The sequence below is a fragment of the Lithobates pipiens genome, unplaced genomic scaffold, assembly GCF_037356315.1.
Source record: "Lithobates pipiens isolate NorthernLeopardFrog02 unplaced genomic scaffold, aLitPip1_a1.2 Scaffold_24, whole genome shotgun sequence".
Taxonomy (NCBI): domain Eukaryota; kingdom Metazoa; phylum Chordata; class Amphibia; order Anura; family Ranidae; genus Lithobates; species Lithobates pipiens.
The window spans coordinates 5104956-5122395 of NW_027507786.1; the positions used below are offsets into that span (position 1 = coordinate 5104956).

Consider the following 17440-nt stretch of genomic DNA (forward strand, 5'->3'; position numbering starts at 1 on the left):
ATCGCCCTTCTTTTCATTAGGTGTTTTATTTTTTATTCACATTATATAACAATCTATATATATCCAATTGAGATGTCTGGCGTATCTGAATGTTTTTCAGGCAAGGAAGGTGTTGCCGTTGGACAAGCTGGAGCATGTGAAGTCCCAGCTGGACCTGGTTCTGCAGGCAGATCTGGTCAAACAAATGGAAGAGGTCCTTTCCCGCATAGAGCCCATGGATTCCGCTTGCAGCAGCAGGCGTAGCAGTATCTCCTCCCATGTGAGTTCCGTGTCTGCTGTAATCCTGGAGATATTTATCACTTGTGGCGGCTTGAAGTCTCTTGGGTCCATTATTCAGCTAGGAAGAAATCTCCAGCATACTTAAAACTGCTTAATGGAAATTATATTGCCTGTCCCAGGGGGCCTGGTACAGAGTTTACTGCTAGACCGGGCTATTCTTTCTTTCTTTCTTTCTTTCTTTCTTTCTTTCTTTCTTTCTTTCTTTCTTTCCTTCTTTCCTTCTTTCCTTCTTTCCTTCTTTCCTTCTTTCTTTCTTTCTTTCTTTCCTTCTTTCCTTCTTTCCTTCTTTCCTTCTTTCCTTCTTTCCTTCTTTCCTTCTTTCTTTCTTTCTTTCTTTCCTTCCTTCCGGCCCAGGCCAAATTAATGTCATACATCCCAGTAGTTTTCATGGGAGGGGGGCTTTCTTAGCTAAGCATTACCTTCTGCCATGAATCACCTGCCCTTACTTGAGATGGGCATGGCTAGAAATGCTGGGGGGTTTAAAGTGATTTGGGGGGAGGGGTGGGTCATTTGCTTTTAAAATTTAATAAAGAGCGTTTTCAGTTTGTGGTGCTCAGATACCATTTTGGTTCCACTTTTCTTTTTAAGATTTCCATGCCCTGTAAGAAACTAGTTTTTAGTTAATCCTGCTAGGATATGTAATTTTAAATTTGTTGACTAACTCCGCACTAGATTAATTTATTGCTTTTCTACCCCTATGGGCCACTCTAAGGTACTGCAACCATTGTCTGACCTCTCTGGTGTGTTTGCATTACAGGAGAGCTTCAATGTGCTGGACTGCGGCATCTACCGGGTGGTCAGTCGCAGGAACAGCCAATCAGATGAAGACTCCGGCTCTCTGCACAGTCAGACACTATCAGAGGATGAGCGCTTGCGGGAGCTCTCCGCACCGCTGGAGGATGAGCACGTAGAATCGGGTAAATGCTGCTCATTGATTGGGTTATATTTCAGAAATGGGTCTGTCCATCCAGATCTGCATTCCAGCCACGTTACAAATTATCATTTAAACTGACGTTGGTGACCAAGTGAAGCTTCTGAGAGTCTTCCCATTACCAGACATCATAGGCAGCTGGCTGCACAATCTATAGCTGCCAGTATCATTAACTTGTAAATGGCACAGAGTCTTATCCTTTGTAAAAGCAGACCATTGTTCCCTGCTCCTGGCACCGCCCCCTGTAGCCCCACCCACATGTGTTTCACCATACAAGGGGTGACACACACACACACACACACACACACACACACACACACACACACACACACACACACACACACACACACACACACACACACACACACACACACACACACACTCTAGGGCCAATTTACCATGCAGCATGTCTTTGGAGTGTGGGAGGAACCTGGAGTACCAGGAGGAAACATATATAAAATGTATGTATATATTATATTAGATGTGAGTTAGGGACCTTAGAGTGTAACCTTGAGGGTAAGGACTGATGTGAATGTACAATATATATGTAAAGTGCTGTGTAAATTGACGGCGCTATATAAGTACCTGAAATAAATTTAAATGTTTCTATGGGGAAATGCATAGGCTTCAACAATATATGGGCTTATATATCATGCAAATGAAAACATTTTTTTTTTTTAAATAAGCAATTAATTTATAAGTATAGTGTATTTTTGATGGGGGTTTTTGTTTTATTTTATAATTTATTGCACAAAAAAGTTGTCGTCTTTCTTTATTTTATTTTTATTTTTTGTGCTTGTTCTGAATTACATTTCTGATATCACGGATCAGCTAATGCATGTTGTGTGCACATTGATGTGGTCTGTTTTACTGTCATTATGCTACCTGTTCTCCCGCATGTTCTGTCCATCAGACACCGCCTCTCATGCCTCTGTGACCATGGACAGCGATCGGACCGAACCCATCCTCCCATTCAATCTCTCACTGCCATTCCGTTCCACCTCACCCCGCATGTCCCTGCAAGCTGTCAAAGAAAGGTAAATAATTGCCCGTACACTGACCAGTTTACAGGAGGCATGATTTACTGCTGTAGATTATCATGTAGATTGGTGTTAAAGTCACACACAAAATACTTTTGGGGTCCAAAAGTATTAATTGCATCAGACAAATCCAAGGGTACAATCCAACGCGTTTCAGGAGCTGTGAAATGCTTCCAGGAAAGTGGAGTTACCCTTTTTAAGTCTTCTCAGTGGCGGCTGGTGCTTACATTTTTTCTTTGGGGGGGGGGGGGGTGGCGCGCAAACAATCAATTGCAACATCACTGTGCCCCATCAGATGCAGCCACTTATGCGCCATCAAATGCAGCCAACTTGTGCCCCATCAAATGCAGCCACTTGTGCCCCATCAAATGCAGCCACTTGTGCCCCATCATATGCCGCCACTTGTGCCCCATCAAATGCAGATACTGTGGCCCCTGCCTGCTGTCTGCCCGGCTTTTACCCCCATCTTGGGGGCGGGTCAGGCAGCGGGTGACGACAGTGAGCTGTGGGACGGCTCCTGTGTCCTCCATGCGTCTCTCCTTTTGTTCCTTCAGCCAATCAGGCGACGGGTATTAGACCCGCGCTTCCTGATTGGCGGAGAGGCGGTTCAGTGTTAGAAAAGCAAATATTAATTTGCTTTTCCAACACCTCTGCGCTCTGTGCTCCGAGGTCACCTTGTTTTTGAAGCCTATTAGAGCCCATAGCTCTAATCGGGTGCTTCAAAAGTCAGTAGCCTTGTGGCTTCACAGCCTGTTTCCTACTGCGCATGCGCGAGTCATGCTGCACGTTCTAAATGGTCCCTGCTGTCTTCTGGGACCTGTGTGTCTCCCAGAAGACAGTGAGGGGGGTAGGAGGAGGGGCCAGACGTTGCGTAGATCTTTACCCGGAAGTGGGAGCAGATACCTGGATTTGACAGGTATCCATCCGCTCCCCCCTGAAAGGTGCCAAATTCGACACCGGAGGGGGAGAGGAATCCGATCAGCGGAAGTTCCATTTCTGGGTGGACCTCTACTTTAGGCAATGACAAAGTAATTTAAAAAGGCCCAGGGTGGAAATGTAAAAATTTGCTCCTGTCCATAAGGGGGCAAAAAAGGTATGAGAGCTGAAGTGGTTAAACTGCGGACATAAGAAAATACACTGGGACTGGTCTTAAGTCTAAAACAGTCCCCACCTCTCTAGCGGCCGTGCACGAGTTGGTTCATTATTTGTTGTTCTCTGGTTTCAGTGTCTCAAGCTTTGTCAGAAAAACCACTGAGAAAATCGGTACCCTCCACATGAGCCCTGAAATAAGGAGGAAGCAGGAGGCCAAGGAGGAAGAGCACCCCCATGAAGTGCCTATGGGTGGTTTGGCCCAACAAGAAGAAGAAAAGTCTGAGTAAGTTATTTGCAGCAGATAACCTTTTACACATTGTAATGATTTCTAACACTGTACTTCATTCTGTGTGCACAGCGAGTGCACAGAGAGAGAGAGGGGCACACTGCCATCTGCAGGCTGGAGAAACCTCCTGATGTGGCTCTCACCATGTCTACTGATGGTCCACCTGTCCTTTTTTATTTGTTTGTTTACATAGAGGCCACATTATACACATCACTTAATGCATACTGTACACTCCCATCAGACCCTCCCCTCAAGGAGCTTACAATCTAAGGCAAGGTTTCTCACCTAGGGTTCCTCCCAGAGATTGCTAGAGGTTCCTTGAGCAATTTCTGCCTCTCGGATAAGTTCCCACTGACACCATTGACCCTTTTAGCTATCTGTAGGGGGTGGGGGGGGGTAATGTTTCCCAATGACCGCAAGTGTAAGGAGCATTCTTTCCACTGACCATCACACTAATGTATCCTGAGTTGTAGATATAGTCCTTAGCAGAGGTTCCCTGAGACTGGAAAGTTATTTCAGGGTTTCTATGTGTTGAAAAGGGCTTATCTAAGGTCTCCATCTTTAATTCGTACACATACTAGGGCCTTTAACCACTTGAGACCCACGCTATAGCCGAATGACGGCTACAGCGCGGATCTCCTTTTCCGGGACTACGTCTATTGACGTAGTCCCGTGCACGAGCGGCCTGCGCGCCCCCTGAGGGGCGCGCGGCGCGCGCTCTGTGATTGGCGAGTCTACGAGACTCGCCTAATCACCGATCCGTGCAAGGGGTCGATCCCGACCCCTTATCACGTGATCAGCTGTCAGCCAATGACAGCTGATCATGTGATATACCGGAGCCGGTAATCGGCTATTATTCCTCCTCGCGCTGACAGCGCGAGGAGAAAAAAAAAAAGCCGATCACCGGCGGCCGTGATCGGGACATCAGTCCCGATCACGGCCAGCCCTGCCAGTGCCCACCTGCCCCCTGCCAGTGCCCACCTGCCCCCTGCTTTGCCTGCCTGAATAAAAAATGTCAGTGCCACCCAGCAGTGCCCACAGTGCCACCCAGCAGTGCCCACAGTCTGCCTCAACAAAGGTGCTGCACCCCAGTGCCACATATCCGTGCCCAGCAGTGCCGCCCATCAGTGCCCAGCAGTGCCACCTATCAGTGCCCATCAGTCCCATCTATCAGTGGTACCTATCAGTGCCTCTTGGTGCCACCCATCTATGCCATCTTATCTGTGCCCGTCTTTGCCCATCAGTGCCGCCTTATCTGTGCCCATCGGTGCCGCCTTATCTGTGCCTATTAGTGCCGCCTTAACTATGCCTATCAGTGCCCACCAGTGCAGCCTATCAGTGCCCACCAATGCAGCCTATCAGTGCCCACCAGTGCAGCCTATCAGTGCCGCCTCATCAGCGCACTTCAATGAAGGAGAAAAATGACCTGTTTGCAAAATTTTATAACAAACTATTAAACATGATTTTTTATTTTTTTTGTTTGTTTAGCAAAAAATAAAACTCCCAGCTGTGATTAAATACCACCAAAAGAAAGCTCTATTTGTGGGAAAAAATGATAAAAATTTCATTTGGGTACAGTGTTGTATGCCCGCGCAATTGTCATTCAAAGTGCATCAGCGCTGAAAGCTGAAAATTGGTCTGGGACTGAGGGGGGTTTAAGTGCCCAGTAAGCAAGTGGTTAAAGAGGAAGTAAACCCTGATGGGTTTACTTCCTCTTTCATTCCCTGCAAAGGTAAAGCATAATGGACTACTATGCATCGCATAGTAGTCCATTATGTGTCACTTACCTGACACAGGAGCCAGCGATGTCACCGCTGTCCCCTGTAGTCCGGCGCATCCATCTTCTCGGTGGGTCTCGCTGCTTCATCGCTGTCATTCGGCGAAGCCACGATGACGTCACTCCCGCGCATGCGCACGGGAGCCGCCACGCACGGCATATTCACCATTGACGGTGCCACGCTCAGTGAGCCTGCGCATGCGCCGTAGACAGCGGTGCCTGTCTTTCGGCAAATATCTCTTAAACCGTGTAGGTTTAGGAGATATTTCTTGGACCTACAGGTAAGCCTTAATCTAGGCTTACCTGTAGGTCAAAGTGTGTTGTAAGGGTTTACAACCACTTTAAGGAAAGAAGCCAATTACCGATGACGTTCATGTATGGGAGGAAACCCATGCAAGCACAGGTACAACATGCAAACTCCATGTAGATAGTGTCCTGACCAGTAATAGAACCAGGGACCCTAGTGCAAGGCAGAAGTACTAAGCACTAAACTACTGCTTTTGGGTCATTGAGCAACTTACACTGGTGGCTGCGTGTCCTCTTGTGGTCATTCGCTTGTAATGGGCCATCATAAGGCCTCAAGTCTGTAATGCATGGTACAAAGTAATAAGTATCTAATGGTCTATGACTTTATTCTATAGAATAGAACCTCCTCAACCACCAACACCTTCTGTAGAGGAAATTCTGCTGGGAGAACTGAAGCTTGCAACGTTGGAAGCCATGTGAGTGGTGACTATTTTATGTATTTTGTGGGATCATTTAGAACTGGCAGCTGTAATGCTTCTTCATCATTACAGTGTTGATGTAACTGGATGCTTGGAAATTAATTGGGAAGGGAAATTTTTACTTAGCTTAGTGAATGAGGTGAAAACTCACTTTGCAGAGGATACCCAATAACACGCAAGGAAAAATTAAAAATAATACAGTGTTTTTGCTTGTACATTAATGGATGATGGAAGTCCCACCAGTCTATAAGGTCCAGCAATGATTTACAAGTCTTCCTGATCCGTTAAGTTTTAGTGCCGCCATCTTGGATTGGAAAGTCTGCTGTCACTTTCCTGGCGTTGACTGGTCCTATAGCCTCCTGAAATATATGACATTATCCCAGGAGGCTGCAGGTGGACCAGGACCATCATCCTGCTAACCAAGTCTAGGAGTAAAGACCTGGGAGCAAGTACCTGCTGAAAAAAAGGTATTTGCGTCCCCACCACAAAAAAAAAATTACAAAAATGAATTCAAAATGTGTAACAGAGATGTGGGAGGGTAAGATGGAGGCTATGTGGAATTTTTAAATGATGGTCCACTTTAATAAGCGGAGTAGAAGTACATATAAACTCAAGCAGCAAGAGATATAGAGTATCTGGACAAAATAGATACAACCTTGCGTTCTTCAAACTTGAGAGTGCAAAGCTTCATAACATGAGGAGATGGGGAGTGAAGTAGACACCAGAGCCCCAACTGTGTCCTCTGGCTGGTGTAACGCATTCTAGTTTATTCTCAACCAGGGTTCCTCCAGAGGTTGCTAGGGTTTCCTTGAACTGTGGTTGATTTATCTCCTATCTCGGTCTCCAAACTGTGGCCTGAGGGCCCAATGTGGCCCTTTGCTTGCTTCTTTCCAGCCCTCTGGGCACTATTTTATTCTCTGACACCTATGAAGGGCACAATTCCTCCCAATGACACCAATGATGCTTGCTTCTTGCTGGCCCTTGGGACACTATTTTATTCACTGACACCAATGATGGGGCACATTTCCTCCCATTGACACCAATGATGAGGGGATTGTTTACTCCCACTGATGTTGGGACATTTTGTACTCCCAGTGGCCACAATCTGGCCCCACTAAAGTCTGAAGGACAGTAAACTAGTCCCTTTGTTTAGAAAGTTTGGAGACCCTTTATGATTTTCTGGTTCTGGGACCAACACTAACATGGCAGGGTGGCAATCCAACCAACACAATAAGAGGGTACTTTTTCCCACTGACTCTTGATATATTAATTTCATAAGGGGTTCCCTAAGCCCTTGTACACACGGTCGGACATTCTGACAACCAAATCCGTCGGTAAAAAATCAGACGGATTTTGTCCGAAACTGTTGCATACACACGGTCGGACAAAGTTGTCGGAAAATCCGATCGTTCAGAACGTGATGACGTTATTTCATTATGACGGGACTACGTTCAGGCTTGTAGCCAATAGCTTTGGTGTAGGAATTTGATCTGAGCATGCGTGGCATTTTGTCCGATCGGAATTCTCTACACATGATCGGACAAGGTCCGATCGGATCATGTTGTCGGAAAATTTTATAGCCAAGCTGGAAAACTTGGTCCGTCGGATATTCCGATGGAAACAGTCCGATGGAGCCCACACACATGGTCGGATTATCCGACAACACGGTCCGATCGGACATTTTCCGTCGGAATGTCCGACCGTGTGTACAAGGGCTTAGACCTGAATTTTTGTAAGGATTCACCTGGGTTACAAAGTTTGAGAAAGGCTGCACTAGACACCTGTAGAGGGCAAGGGAGTATATAGAGAAGGTAGTGGGCAGTTTGACTAGTGGGCTACGTGGGATGGGGGTGCTGTATTAAGAAGCTAGCAAGACAGTTTGGGGATGGAGTTGGACCAATATGGGCTTAACTACTAAAGGATATTTCAGAACCGGAGTAGCAGAATGAGTAATTTTAAAAAAAAATTATTGCAGGCATAAACTTCAGGACTCCCAGGTGTTGTTTAACGTGGAAGAAATGGGAAAGGTCTTAAAAGACTGGTTGATGAACTTGGAGAAGGCTCTCAGTCCCCAGGACCTCACTGGCTCATGCGAGACATCGCTGAACTCCTCAGGGGAAGCAGACGGCGCTACACTAGATTCATCTGACATCGAGGAAATCGAGAGGAAACCGTCTGTCTGTTCCAGGGTGGAGGAAGATTTCGTCTTCAGAGTACGTGCGCCGTGCTTCATAGAAGAACCTCTCCATCGAGACCTCTCCCAGCTAGCTATTATGTGCCTAGAATATAACGTTTTCGCTAGTGAGGCTTGCCTTGATGGGAACCCAAGTGCCTGCCGCTTTATACGGAAGTACCTCTTCCTGCTGGACCTCAAAAGGCTAAAGCGATGCCTCGCGCTGATCTACAGTGACGTCCCCAGCCTCTGGGACACTTACATTGAAGGATTAAAAGGTAATATTGAGGTTTTCGAATATTTTTGTATCAAATTTTGCAACACAATTTAGTTTTTCTGGATACTGAGGGTCTAATGTGGCCAAAGCGTTCTGTTAGGAGTGAGCTTGTTCTATCACATAAAAGGCTTTCGTCTTCAACTAGAGAAGAATTGAACTCCTTTGCCATGGGAAAGTCTTTAAAAAAAAAGACCACTGTATTGTATGATGGCAACATACTTTACTTGACCTCCGGATTGCATGAATCTATCCATGGCCACTGTAGCCACCCCATATTCAGGCGTCCGGCCCCTTTTCGGATGCCAGGCACCTGAACTCCAGCGGCGGGGATCTATTTTTGAAGCATCTGATTAGAGCCGTAGGCTCTAATGGGTTTCAGAAAAGGTGAACTCGGAGTGCAAAGAATTCCACCCACCCTGAGTCCACCCAGGTGAGTTAGAAAAGTGAATGACTAGTCGCTTTTTTTAACACTGAACCGCCTCTCCGCCAATCGGGAAGTGTAGCTGTTACCCGTCACCCGATTAGCTGAAAGGACAGGTGCTGCCATTGGACGCCTATCAAGAGGAGGAGAGGAGATGCAGGGAGGACACAGCTCACTGCTGCAAGGTCCCACAGCTCGCCACAGTCACCCGCTGCCTGACCTGCCACCGAGATAGGGTAAGTGCTGGTCAGACGGCAAGTGGGTGGAGGCATTTGATGGGCACAGTGGTGTCCTTTGATGGGCACAGTGGTGTCCTTTGGGGCACAGTGGTGTCCTTTGATGGGGCACAGTAGCGTCCTTTGATGGGGCACAGTGGCGGCTTTTGATGGGGCACAGTGGCGGCTTTTGATGGGGCACAGTGGCTGCTTTTGATGGGGCACAGTTGCTGCTAATGATGGGCACAGTGGCTGCCATCTTCCCCAATATCCATTCAAAGTGAGGTATCGACACAGGATCTCTCAGCTCTGAAAAGTGGGGGGGCAGGGAGCTGAAGTTACATCAGTGAGATGAGCTTTAAGAGCTGATTGGAGGGAAGGGAACCCTCCCCCCCCCAACCACCTCCTACAGCACACAGGAACAGATCTGAGGCTGCCAGTCAGCTGGCGCTCTCTCCCCTGTCACCATTTTTTTTCATGGTGTCAGGAAAATTTGGCAGAAGTGACTTGTGCTGATAGTAGAGGAAGGAGGCAGCAGACAGAAATGACGCTTAGTGTTCTGGATTGAGACAAGTACACGCTATAGAGAGATATGCTTTGTTCACATTTTTATATCTGAGGTTTACAACCGCTTTTGATGTATTTTAAGGCTAGCTTTCTAGATTGTTGTCCTAACATGTGTCTCATTCGCTTGCAGATCTGGCCGGTCCGGGTCCGTTGGTGTTGGCCATAGAGAAAGGAGATCTGGTGAGCGCGGTGCAGAGACTGAAGGATATGGAGCCCTGGGACAGCCCTCTCCTCCTCGCCTATGTGTCCAGGTGTGTCATCCAAACGTCCCCTTTACCAGGTCATGCCAAACCGGACAGCTTTTGTCTTGTAGATCCGAGAACTGACCAACCCGTCAATATGTGGCAGGACACTCCATACATGGAAGAATGAATTGCATTTCCTAAGCATTCTGCAAGAAAAAGTATAGGTGTGATCAGGGCCAATAGGAAATGATTGGTGGCGGTACTTCCATAAAAGGGGCCGTCACTGGTGGACAGGGGGCTTAAGCGATAGAACATGAAACCCCCGGATTTCAAAATGTAATATGACAATTGCAGATAGTCTTCGATTGTCATTGAGTAATACAGTAGAACAATATATGGTTACAGTGTATTTATTATTTTATTCATATGGAAGCCAGAGGTGTGACCTATGATTTTGTATGTGACACTGGTCAAGGAAACCATACAATAATAAAAAAAAAAAGTTGTTTTAAAATAGGACTGTATGATTCCTAGTACAAAGCCAAGCAAAGATATTTGTAAATGGGGGAAAAAATGTTTTTGTTTTAAAAAAAATAAAATGTGTGTCTTTCTTTTTTTATTTGACATTTGAAGAGAAGAAACGTGGAAAAAAATAGGAAGTAGAAAAAAAAATCTGGAGAAAAATAATAGCTAAGTGGAGAAGGTGAGGAAGGAGTTAATAAGAGCTGGTTATGAACTAAGGGTTATTAAAGTGGTTGTAAACCCTTACAAACCACTTTGACCTACAGGTAAGCCTAGATTAAGGCTTACCTGTAGGTCCAAGCAATATCTCCTAAACCTATATGGTTTAGGAGATATTTGCCCGAAAACGGGCACCGCTGTCTACGGCGCATGCGCCGTAGACAGCGGCGCGCAGGCGCACTGAGCGCGGCATTCTCAGCGACGGAGCTGCCACACGTGTCGGCTCCCGTGCGCATGCGCGGGAGTGACGTCATCGCGGCTTCGCCGAATGACAGCGGCGGAGCTGTGAGGCCCCACCAAGAAGATGGATGCGCCGGACTACAGGGGACAGCGGTGACTTCGCTGGCTCCTGTGTCAGGTAAGTGACACATAATGGGCTACTATGCGATGCATAGCAGTCCATTATACTTTGCCTTTGCAGGGAATGAAAGAGGAAGTAAACTCATCAGGGTTTACTTCCTCTTTAATGATGATGATTGAATAATAAAAGTTAAGGAAACTATATTAAAATATATATATTAATATAGTTTCCTTAACTATTATTATTATTATTATTAATAATAATAATAATAATAATAATAATAATAACTCTTAGTTAATCCTAACCAGCTCTTTTTAACTCCTTCCTAACCTTCTCCACTTAGCTATTATTTTTCTCCTGATTTTTTTTTTTCTACTTCCTATTTTTTTTCCAAGTTTCTTCATTTCCCTTCCTTTTTATTTTTTCCAGTGTCAAATAAAAAAACATGTGCACTTTTTTTTAAACAAAAATATATTTTTTTCCCTCCATTTACAAATATCTTTCTTTGGCTTTGTACCAGGAATCATATTGGTCTAATATTAAAACTATTTTTATTATTATTATTATTATTAATAATAATATTTTAAAAGAAGAATAAAAATGTTTTTCTTTTTTGTAATAAGCAACAAAATAAGCCTGGTTTTCACTCTGAAAAATTATCGCCAAATAAAAAGGCCCATTGTGAAAATGTAAAAATTGCTCTGGCCCATAAGAGATGCAGTATAAACATACAAGAGCTGAAAACTAAAATAATTTTCCTGGTATTGACCTTTCAATAAGTGATGACCTTTTCTGGTTAAAGAAACCATACAATTAAATAATGTTCATTTTGTTAATCCTAACCAACCCTTATTAACTACTTCACTTTCTTTTACCTATTATTTTTATGTTTTTTTTTTTTTTTTTCAATTTCAATTTTTTTCCATGAGTCTTTATTTTTATTTATTTGTTATTTTTTTTCACTGTCATTTAAAAAAAGTGCACAAGACATCTTTTCCCCCCACCTACAAATAACTTTGCCTGGCTTTGTACCAGGAATCATATTTGTCTGATTTTAAAACCACTTTTTTTTTATTTATTTTTTTAATGAACAATGGTCAAAAAAAATAAATAAAAAAATTTAATTTATTTTTGCAACAAGCAACTAAAAAAAAAAAAAAAAAAAAAAAGGCTAGTTTATCCCTCCTAAGAAAAAATAACATATTACTTTATTATCTTAAGTAATGACAAAATTATCGTGAAATAAAAAGGCACATTGTGAAAATGTAAAAATCTCTCTGGCCCATAAGGGATATAGGCTGGGTTCACACTGCTGCGGCTACGAGAACCGGATGTGATTCGCACCGCACTGCAGTGCAAATCACATCCGATCTCTGTGTGATGCGAGTTCAGCCATACAGATAGTATGGCTGAATTCGCATCGCACCCGCACCAAACTCGCACAGGATCCTTTTTTTGGTCCGCAGCAGAATCGGATCGCATGGGTGTTCACACCATGCGATCTGATTCCTGTCCGAGTTTGCAGATCACACTGCGATATGCGAACTGATCTGGGGGTGTCATTAACGTTTCATTGACACTCCCAGCAGTTCGCATAGGGCAGTGTGAACTGCCGGCGGGAGGCATGCGATGCGGGAACCCGCCGCGGATTCGCGGCGTTCCTGCATCGCTTCAGTGTGAACCCAGCCATAAACCTACAAAGTCTGAAAACATTTTTTTTTTCCTGGAATTGACCTGTAAGAAATGATAACCTGTGTTGAAATCTTTGTGAATTCATTGCTGCTTTTATTTAAAGGTAATGGCCGATAAAACAACTCTCACAGTGGTGACATCAGAGTGCAAATTAGAGTTGAGTACGAGGGACGTTTATCTATTATTTTGATTCCATTTAGGATTTATGACAAATTTGGCGAATCAGCAGTGAGATCCCTCCCTAAGTTTTACCCATCGATCTTACCGGTGGACGTTAAGCATCTTTGCAGGGCCAATCCGGGGCACTTTTTGGCCTACTTGGACAATCTCATCAAGACCAAACCTGAACAGCAAAGGTAAGGTGAAGAGAGGACCATACCTGTCTGAGGCTTCGCTGGTATTTTTCAGATTTCGCTTTGGTCTTGTCTGCATGGCCGGCCAAGAGGCGGTAAAAATAGACAGTTAATCGGCGGTTCGTGGTTTAACTGATCGTGAGCACCAGGCATGTACTGGCCATCGGGACTACTGGGGGTTTCCCGGTGGGCCGATGGCTCAGTGGGCCACTCTGATGTAAAAAGGGCTGGTGATGGGACACTCTGATGTAAGGGGCTGGTGATGGGACACTCTGATATAAGGGGCTGGTGATGGGACACTCTGATGTAAGGGGGCTGGTGATGGGACACTCTGATGTAAGGGGGCTGGTGATGGGACACTCTGATGTAAGGGGGCTGGTGATGGGACACTCTGATGTAAGGGGGCTGGTGATGGGACACTCTGATGTAAGGGGGTGCTGATGGGACACTCTGATGTAAGGGGATGCTGATGGGACACTCTGATGTAAGGGGGCTGCTGATGGGACACTCTGATGTAAGGTGGCTGGTAATGGGACACTCTGATGTAAGGGGGCTGCTGATGGGACACTCTGATGTAAGGAGGCTGGTAATGGGACACTCTGATGTAAGGGGGCTGCTGATGGGACACTCTGATGTAAGGGGGCTGCTGATGGGACACTCTGATGTAAGGTGGCTGGTAATGGGACACTCTGATGTAAGGGGGCTGCTGATGGGACACTCTGATGTAAGGGGGTTGCTGATGGGACACTCTGATGTAAGGTGGCTGGTGATGGGACACTCTGATGTAAGGGGGCTGCTGATGGGACACTCTGATGTAAGGAGGCTGGTAATGGGACACTCTGATGTAAGGTGGCTGGTAATGGGACACTCTGATGTAAGGTGGCTGGTAATGGGACACTCTGATGTAAGGGGGCTGGTAATGGGACACTCTGATGTAAGGGGGCTGGTAATGGGACACTCTGATGTAAGGGGGCTGGTGATGGGACACTCTGATGTAAGGGGGCTGGTAATGGGACACTCTGATGTAAGGGGGCTGGTGATGGGACACTCTGATGTAAGGGGGCTGGTAATGGGACACTCTGATGTAAGGGGGCTGGTGATGGGACACTCTGATGTAAGGGGGCTGGTAATGGGACACTCTGATGTAAAGGGGCTGGTAATGGGACACTCTGATGTAAGGGGGCTGGTAGTGGGACACTCTGATGTAAGGGGGCTGGTAGTGGGACACTCTGATGTAAGGTAGTGCTGATGGGACAGTCAAAATGTAAGTGGGCCGGCCTGGATGAATTCCAGGGCCAAATTTCTGTCCCAGTCCAGCCCTGGTGAGCACGCAGCTGCAAAATGAACATGGCTGGTGACCACGTCCGTATATATTGTTGCACTGCAGTTATACAACTGTAGAACCCTCCTAGATAGGTTACAAAAAAGACAAAAGATGGGGCTTCTGGACTTTTTAGGCACCATGTATAAAATAACAATCGTAGAATAAAGATAAAAATCAACATTTTATTAAGAACATATTATTTTTTCATTGTACTAGACAACAGAGATTGCTAAAAGAGCATCTAATCACAGCAGGACTCTTATCCTCCATAATATACAGACTATATACCGCCATTTCACATTTTCACTTTTGAAAATCGATAGTAAACATTTAATACATAATCTTCAGAAATATGATTATTCTACTCGCGGTATTAGATGTACTGCTTGAGAAGGAGAAAGCTCTACATGTTTCGCGTGTTTTAACATGCTTCTTCTGGAGTGAGAGATTTGTGTGACTAGTAAATCAAAAAAGTGGGTTCAAAACTGGGGGGCCCCACAAGGCTGATTCCCAATCCTATAGAGGACTGCTGCAGTTTCAATGTTCAAATGGTTGATAGCACCTAAACGCAAGCATCAATGCCTCCAGTTCAGGAGAAAGGTTTTTTTTTATTTTATCTTGTTTTACTTTTTGGCCACGATATCCACACCATAAAGTATGGCCTCTCCTGCAAACGTCTAGTGTTTGTAAGCCTGAAATCAGGAGGCTGTATAAATCAGTAGTTGTCTCAAACCGTGTGAAACATCCGATTCGGACAAGAACGTTTCCCTGTTCTCCTAGATAGGTTGCTGGATAGGTTAGGTAAACTTGGTTCTTGTAGCTCTCCTATAATCAGTAGAGCAGCTTGTGATTGCTTTGGGCTGTTCAGGGTTCTGTAGGGCTCTGTAGGCTGCAGGTTTGACTGCTTCCCCCTGTTTTCTGGAGAGTTCTGGGCTGAGAGAGTCAAACAAGCAGTCTGAATATTTAGGTGGTTCCATCCAATTCCTGGGGGTAGGCCTTCCAGTAGGGGGCTGTAAAGTGCATAGATAGTCTGGGGCCAGAGGCAGTCCTGTTATTGTCCAGGAGGAGAGGTTCCCAGCCTGAAGGGCTGCTGCCCTCTCAGGCAGCCCAACTGATATATACCAGGAGCTCATCGGGGTCCCAGCTATGAAGAACCTGGGACAATCAGTGGTCGCTGCTTGGATAAGTAATACGCAACCGTGTTTGGCAGATGGTACCAACTCCAAAAGTGACCCATTCAAGTGCAAGGGACTGTGCTGCAACCTCCATGCCCATGCATGTAATGCAGATGGCTGGGGTCTGGACTTTTAATGGTTAACACAGGTGATCAGGAGGTGACCTATCCCTTCTGAGCGACCTCAGAAAAAATGTGATGTGCAAAAAAGTTCTTCCAAAGTGGGACTTTAATGGACCATGAACAAAAGTGATTCTTATAAAATTAAAAATGTATTGTTGATGAAATATTTACACAATACGTGATAGATGATAAAAACAAACACATGGTGAAAATGGACAACCTGGGACAAAAAACTGGAATAACCCAATTCCACTGTCAGGGGGGGACAGAGGAAATCCAACGCGTTTCAACAGATAGCGTAGACATCTTCTTCAGGGACAATGGGCTAAAGAACTCCAGATGTGTGTGTTTAATCAGTGTCAGACTGTCTGCCACAACATCGCAGCCCCGTTAGAAGTCGTTGATTGCCGCTATTAAAAGCATAAAATAGATACAAATTCCAGTATATATGCCCAAGTTTGTGGACGCTATAACTTTTATTTTAAAACCAATCAATATACACTTATTGGGATTTTCTTAGTTTAACCAAAAATATGTAGCAGAATATATATTGGCCCAAATTCATAAAGAAATTTGATATATATATATTTTTTTTTTTGTTTTTTGTTTTTTTAGAAAGTAAAAACATTTTCTTTCAAAATTATCGGCCTTTTTTTGTTATTAGCGCAAAAAAATAAAAAGCCCAGTGGTGATTAAATACCACCAAAAGAAAGCTCTAATTGTGGGGGGTGGGAAATACATACATTTTATTTGGGTACAGCGTTGCACGACTGCGCAATTGTCCATTAAAGTAACGCAGTGCTGTATAGCAAAAAATGGCCTGGTCATGAAGGGGGGTAAAGTGGATAATGATAAAAATAGAGGAAAAAAATGGCAAGATCAAGGCTTGATCTAGGTCAGGGTTAGTGTTAGGGTCAAGGTAAGGCTCAAAATGCATTTTTGTCTGTGTAGGCAGACATCCTTGCACCGACACTGACGCCTAATATGTCAAAAGTACACCAAGAAAGCAGAATTGGAAAAATTTGTACCAAATGTTTGCATTAGATACAGATTCTTAGTAAGACTAATGTGTTTTTTTATTTTTTATTGTAGATTATTCCTGTTACAGTCTCTTGCTCAGCCGGAATCCTTAAAGTTAGACTGGCTGCAACTAGCAGTTTCCCATGATGCCCCCCACTCTTCAAGTACTGTTGACAGCACTGGAAGCCCCAGGTAAGTGATCTGGTCATGTGACCTCTTCAAAGTTTTATTCCATGTATGGATATTTTTACATAGTTGCATTGTTCCAGGTTTGACCAATGTAACTATACATTTAATACAAAATAAGAAAGGTCCCATAAGCCGCACATCACAACAAAACCCTGTGTATGGAATGTGAAAACAGCCTCAGCCTGAGCTCCGTTCAGGCTGTATACCCAAACGCGTTTCGTCCCATCTTACAGGGCTTAATAATGGGGAAAATGGAAGATGGAGATCACTGTAATAGTCACAGCTATTCCACTGATCTCCACTAGATTCCGGGTCCTGTACTGAGCTGTCCTGCCGTTATGAACACAGGCGGTCACTTTCTCGGCTTGGGCACCATTCAGGGAACACTTTGCATCATACGATTGGATGCAAACGTTCTCTGATTGGACCAGATGGAAATGCAGGCCAGTGAGGTCATCATTTTTTTTTTTTTCCAATCAGAGAACGCTTTGCATTCATTGAGAGAGTGCAAAGCATTCATTGAATGGTGCCCATGTTGAGCAGCTGACCACCTGC

The 17440-nt window shown here is 44.8% G+C and overlaps 1 protein-coding gene across 2 annotated transcripts in view; it reads left to right on the forward strand.

Moving 5' to 3' along the window:
* The window catches only part of HPS5 (HPS5 biogenesis of lysosomal organelles complex 2 subunit 2), an 86360-nt gene that overhangs the window by 55350 nt on the left and 13570 nt on the right, over positions 1-17440 (forward strand). For both annotated transcript variants that reach the window (XM_077453537.1, XM_077453536.1), the window contains exons 11-19: positions 101-259; positions 1037-1196; positions 2124-2247; positions 3476-3625; positions 6047-6127; positions 8106-8581; positions 9914-10034; positions 12903-13058; positions 16769-16888. In XM_077453537.1, coding sequence (XP_077309663.1) covers positions 101-259; positions 1037-1196; positions 2124-2247; positions 3476-3625; positions 6047-6127; positions 8106-8581; positions 9914-10034; positions 12903-13058; positions 16769-16888 — 1547 coding nt within the window. The remainder of the gene's footprint in view (positions 1-100; positions 260-1036; positions 1197-2123; positions 2248-3475; positions 3626-6046; positions 6128-8105; positions 8582-9913; positions 10035-12902; positions 13059-16768; positions 16889-17440) is intronic.